The sequence below is a fragment of the Pseudorca crassidens genome, chromosome 5 (genome assembly GCF_039906515.1).
Source record: "Pseudorca crassidens isolate mPseCra1 chromosome 5, mPseCra1.hap1, whole genome shotgun sequence".
Taxonomy (NCBI): domain Eukaryota; kingdom Metazoa; phylum Chordata; class Mammalia; order Artiodactyla; family Delphinidae; genus Pseudorca; species Pseudorca crassidens.
Window position 1 is genome coordinate 82,586,020 of NC_090300.1, and position 6,000 is coordinate 82,592,019.

At 38.4% G+C, this 6,000-nt stretch overlaps 1 protein-coding gene across 3 annotated transcripts in view; it reads left to right on the forward strand.

Moving 5' to 3' along the window:
- POLQ (DNA polymerase theta) overlaps positions 1-5,794 on the forward strand; it is a 116,268-nt gene extending 110,474 nt beyond the window's left edge. Inside the window, exons 28-30 of one of the 3 annotated variants that reach the window (XM_067738749.1) lie at positions 390-543; positions 2,675-2,790; positions 3,241-5,794. In XM_067738749.1, coding sequence (XP_067594850.1) covers positions 390-543; positions 2,675-2,790; positions 3,241-3,354 — 384 coding nt within the window. In that variant the 3' untranslated portion in view covers positions 3,355-5,794. Of the gene's footprint in view, positions 1-389; positions 544-2,674; positions 2,791-3,240 lie in introns of those variants that run through there. The other 2 variants (XM_067738750.1, XR_010943708.1) reach the window with 2 other exon arrangements.
- Positions 5,795-6,000: the final 206 nt, after the last annotated feature.

Consider the following 6,000-nt stretch of genomic DNA (forward strand, 5'->3'; position numbering starts at 1 on the left):
TAGTGTTAAGAGGAATTGTATTTTGAGGAATGGATCCTTTAAAGTGAAGTTTAGAATACTGATACTATATTTTTAAAAATAATTTTGAGCTTCTAGATACATTTTAAGTGTAATGTAGTTTTTGGTTCCTAACTGTCGAAGATTTCTAAACTGAAGCAATCTGACCTTCTTTTGTTTAGTCTATCCTCATGTGAATGATAGCCCAGGATCTAGAGCCCTGGATCATTCTGGTTGTTATTCTTAAGATACAGCTTATAGTGGATGCCCTGGGTCACATCTCAGTTCCAGATTTCCAGTCTGCACATGTGAGCACTAATCTGTGGACGCTAAAGGCAGGTATGAAACAATGCTGGCGTGTCTGATGGAGCATCTGTTGTTGTTTTTCATAGGCTGAGCGTCAGGCTATCAACACAAGAGTCCAAGGTTCGGCAGCTGATATTGTCAAAATAGCCACAGTTAATATTCAGAAGCAATTAGAAACCTTCCACTCAGCCTTCAAATCCCATGGTCATCGGGAGAGTATGCTCCAAAGTGACAGAACAGGTTTGTTCATAAATGAGGCCCTTGCTATAACATGGTGAGATTAATTACATCAGAAAAGAAAGGGGGAAACGATTTATATTTATTTCTCAGCAGTTCTCAAACATTTTGGTTTCATGATGTCTTTACACTCTTAGAAAGGATCCCAAAGAGCTTTCGTTTATGTGTGTTAATTATATCTACTAATATTTACCATATTAGAAATTAAAACTGGGAATTTAAAAACATTTATTAACATTTACAGGTAACAATAATAAACCCATCATGTGTTAACATAAATAACATATTTTTATGAAAATAACTACATTTTTTTCAGAACAACAAAAAAATTCGTGATGAGTGGTTTTATTTTTTCTGAAAATCTCTTTAATGTCTGGCTTAAGAGATGACAGTTGGAGTCTCTTATATTTTTCTGCATTCAGTTTGTTGCAATATTACCTGTTCTGTAATCTCTGGAAAATCCTCTGTAGAGGATGATGAATGTCCCAGTTTGTGGGAGACTGATGGTTTCCCAGGATGTGGGACTTTCATTGCTAAAACCAAGATAATTGATCACCTTGTTGTACGCTTATGAAAGAAGGAGACTGAAAAAGGAAAATAACCTTTGGGTGTTATTGGGAAAATAATTTGACTTTGCAGATGCTTTGAAAGAATTTCTGGGATCCTCTTCGATCCTCATACCACACCTTAAGAAGATGTTGATTTTCCTGTTCATGACTTTCCATGAACACATGCACACATTCACACTCTTATATTTGTAGAAAGAGGATGTATGGTCAAACTTATTTGGGGAATAACATTGTACTGTGTGCTTTGGAGGATTTAGAAGTAAAAGTTGTCAACCTATGTTTGAATTTTAAATCTGCTAAGGAAAGGAAGATATGATACCTGACTGTGAAATATTTACCTGACTCTTCACAGCAGAATGATGCAGTGTCAAAATGAAGATATAGGTGGTATCACTCTTTAGAGTGAGTGGAAGACAATGTGGGTATGTCACTGAGGATGGCTTGATTGTGTCAAGTTGAGTTAAAGGCAGTAGTAGGTCAGTGGGATCAAAGGGAGCTCAGCCTGAGGAAGCAGACCACACAGGGAACAGGAGGATCATGGCATTCTGGGTCAGAAGCCAAGTAACCAAGGGAAATCAAGAGGACAAAGGTATAACGATCAGAAAGCAGAAAAACTAGAGCATCCAGACAGCCAATGATGCAAGATAAGTGGGGCCCAATGGGTCAGATCAGATTTTAGCCAAACTGGCAAACAGATGCACAGCCTTTGCAGCCCTGGTATGGAAGCAACTTGCCATGCCTCATCTGCCTTTGTTCTCTTACCCTGTGAGAGCCACCTCTGAGAAAACTTGGGCTGCAGGTAGTGACAGCTAAAGAACTCTCTCTGAGGGAAGCACCAGATATCGAGGGAGACAGTATTTGTGCTGTCCTGTCCTGAAGAATAAGTGTAGGAAATTTGAATGGCAAAAAGGAAGGACTGCTCTGAGAAACGGGCAAACAATGGAAGGCAGATACTCTAAAAGTATTAATGTTGAACCTTATTTTAGTGATCAGAGGGGCATAATCTGTACCACTAGGCCCACTAGTTAGGAAATAGTGACTATAATAACTATATTATAATAACTATAATACAGTGATTTTTTTTAAACCATTTTTGGATTCATGAGTTCTTTTGAGAATCTTCTGAAAAGGTATACATCATCTCCACAGAAAAATATACAGACATAGACCCTTTCATATATCTTGAAGGAATCTGTGTATTTTCTGAAGTCCACATTTGGACCCTAGGTTTAGAATTACTTGTCTAGAGTGTGTGGTCCAACTGGGGAATCACCAATTCTACCATGGTGACACTTCTGGCCAGAAAAAGACATCAAGGAGTGTCAATCAACTCCATTTACTGATGTCTTTTTTAGACTCCTCATTTCTGGGAGGAGGTAGGTGGAGATTTGAGTTTACCTGATAGGTGGGCTAGGTGGCCATCAGCAATTAGTTATTTTCTTGATAGCTCCAAATTTTATGTGTTTTAATCTCTTAATTATAATTTCCCAAAATCTCTCAAAAAAAAAATACTCCCATAGCACAGTGACATGCTGATCAGTTTTGCTACTTTTCTCATGGGGTAGGATTGTTACCAAAGAGAAAACTGCAAGGGATGTTCTGTCCCATCAGAGGAGGCTTCTTCATCCTTCAACTCCATGATGAACTCTTATACGAAGTGGCAGAAGAGGATGTTGTTCAGGTATTTTTGCAGTATTCATATCCATTCTACAGAAAGCTAAGACACTGTAAGTCAGGCTAAGATGCATGAGATTTCTGGAGCCCTTCCCTAGCCCCAGGATGGCTATAGAAAAGTAGAATCCTTAAGGGTAGAGAAAGAGCTAAGAGTGCTCATCTTTAAACTCATTTTAAAAGAAATTCCTGATGCAGGGATATTTTTGTCTGCGAGAAGTTAGATGAGAATTTGGAGTCTTGCCCTGAGGATTTCAAAGCTCTGAGCATTCTAGTGAACCTGGCAGAGCTTCTGTTTGTCAGTGCAGATTAGTGTGGGATACCTGGCTCTTTTCCAACTTAGAGTTTTAAGCACCATGAGGTAAAGAGCTCCAGTCTGGTTTATCCCCTCAGTGAGTGGGCTGGCAGACAGTTCTTTGACTGGGCAGAGTTTGTTAACCTCTTTTTTTTTGTTTTGTAGGTAGCTCAGATTGTCAAGAATGAAATGGAAGGTGCCGTAAAACTCTCTGTGAAACTGAAAGTGAAAGTGAAAATAGGTGCCAGCTGGGGCGAGCTGAAGGACTTTGATGTGTGATTGTAGGGAAGCCTGGTGTAGGTACAATCACATGGAAAGAATAGAGATTACCCTTTCACCTACTTCATGAAAACAGAAAACCTCAAGTTCTGGTGAACTTACGATAGTAATTTTATAGTGAGAGTTTCAAAACATATATGAGTTTATTTTCTGTAGTATGAAAAACATTTTTGAGGCAAAATATCAAGTTTAATGATTATATTCGCTCTCAAAGAGTATCTATGAAATTGCCTTTTATAGTTTACTGTGGTCCTAAACAGTTTCAGAACACATGCTTGAAATACGTACTTAGCACTTTGGATCTTCATCTGTCTGGTTGAGCACGAAGAAAATGAAACTGCTGTCTCAGGGTCATTTTCATCCCAACCAGGATTCAGACACTGGTGATACAGACCCCTGAAGGAGCCAGAGGCAGATAAGGATTTGGTTTCACATAAACCACCAGGGTTAGGTGTTGTGTGTGATTTTCATCCAGTATCGGTGTAAGACTTTTGAAGTGGTAGTTTTAAATAGCACTGGCTAGTAAATTAAGAATTCTGTAAAGTGGTAAGACTTGGTATGGATGTAGTCTAGGAATGGATTTTCATGAATTGCCATTTCTTCTTCCTTTCCCTCTCCCAATTCATGCAATTAATATATTTCCAATACTTAGGTATTAGAAAACAAGCTACACCTCTTCAAGAGGTATTCTGATCTTAAGATCAGATATTTATACTGCAGTTTAATATAACACTGCCAGAGAAGGAAAACACCCCCTCATCAGTCCCTCAGTACCTTTCTCTGTGGCATGGTGAGAATACTCACGCTAAAAGATTGTACTTTATAATCCCAGTCAGAGATGAATAACTGACCTTTTTTTTTTTGCTGTTTTAATAAAATTAATTTATGAGAAACTTTATACCAGCAGTTCAGTTTTCAAAATTGTGTTTGGTCTAAGTATCAGAAGCCTGTGTATCCATTTACTTATTCTATAGTTTGCTCAACAGTGTACACATAGGAAGTGTTTATTATATTCTTAATCAGTTATCAAAGAGCTCTTTTATGTTTATTCATCAGAATTTTAAAAGACAGTTGCTTTATAAACAAAGTGTAATACACTATTAGTAGTTGGATATTAGTGCATAAAATCCTCAGATATTTTGGTGCTGGGGGGAAGTGGCAGAAGACGACAGAGGTAAGAGGGAAGTTATATCATTATTTCTCGAGTTTTTTCCATATTCACCTGTACCACGTTTCTCAGAAGAGTTGCAGTGCTGTTAGTATTCTGGTGGCCTTGAGAATCCAGCACAAGAGAAACCTCAGCCTATTTACATGAGTGTTCTCCAAATATGAGCGCAGACATATAGATCACTTCCACCTCATCTTCTGCAGCCATGGCTCTGCATGTGTGGTTACATGCATTTTCTCATCCTTTTTGACCTTCAGCTGGGCTTAAAACAGGAACTCCTTGCTTTGCATGATTCAGTTATGAAAAAATTCAAGTTACCATGGTTTACTTAAATAACACTAGTGTCCATACAACACAATTCAAATTTCAGTTGGCATGGTATATTAACTTAATAATCGCATAAAGTTCAAACTTCAGTGGTAGCTCTTCAGTCTACAAATCACTGTGTTAGTAACAGATGCCCTTTGTTGTAGGCAGAATAATGCACCTCCCCTCCCCAACTGCTCACATCCTAATCCCCAAAACCTGTGAACATTTTCGTCACATGGCAAAAGGAACATTGCTGATGTGATTAAGTTAGAGATCATGAAATGGGGAGATTATCTGGGTGGTTCCAATGTGAACACAAGGGTCCTTGTGAGAGGCAGACAGATGATCAGAGTCGGAGGAGGAAATGTGACAATGGAAAGAGTGAGATTGAGGTTTGAAGATGCTGCACTGCTGACTTTAAAGATGGAAGAAGGAGCCATGAGCCAAGGAATGCAGACAACCTCTAAAAACTGGAAAAGGCAGTGGAATGTACAGCCTCCAGAAGGGACACAGCCCTGGCAGCACCTTGATTTTAGCCCAATAAGATCATATTGGACTTCTGACCTTCAGAACTGTAAGATACTAATTTGTGTTTTTGTTTGTTTTTCAGTTTTATTGAGATATAATTGACATACAGCACTGTGTAAGTTTGTGTACAACATGACTTACATATATTGTGAAATGATTTCTACTATAAGTTTAGTTAGCATTCATCATCTCATTAGATACGAAAACGTTTTTTTTCCTTGTGATGAGAACTTTTAGGATCTACTCTCTTAGCAACTTTCAAATACACCGTCCAGTAGTGTTAACTATAGTCTTCATTCTGTTCATTACATCCCTATTTTCTATATATAAAATCATGTGATCTGCAAATAGAGACAATTTTCCTTCTTCCTTTCCAATTTAGAAGCTGTTTATTTCTTTTTCTTGGCTGATGTCTAGTATAGGACTTCCAGTACTATTTTTTTCTATTAATTAATTAATTTATTTATTTTTGGCTGTGTTGGGTCTTTGTTGCTGTGCGCGGGCTTTCTCTAGTTGCTACTCTTCATTGTGCTGCGTGGGCTTCTCGTTGCGGTGGCTTCTCTTATTACGGAGCACAGGCTCTAGGTGTGTGGGCTTCAGTAGTTGTGGCATGCAGGCTCAGTAGTTGTGGCATGCAGACT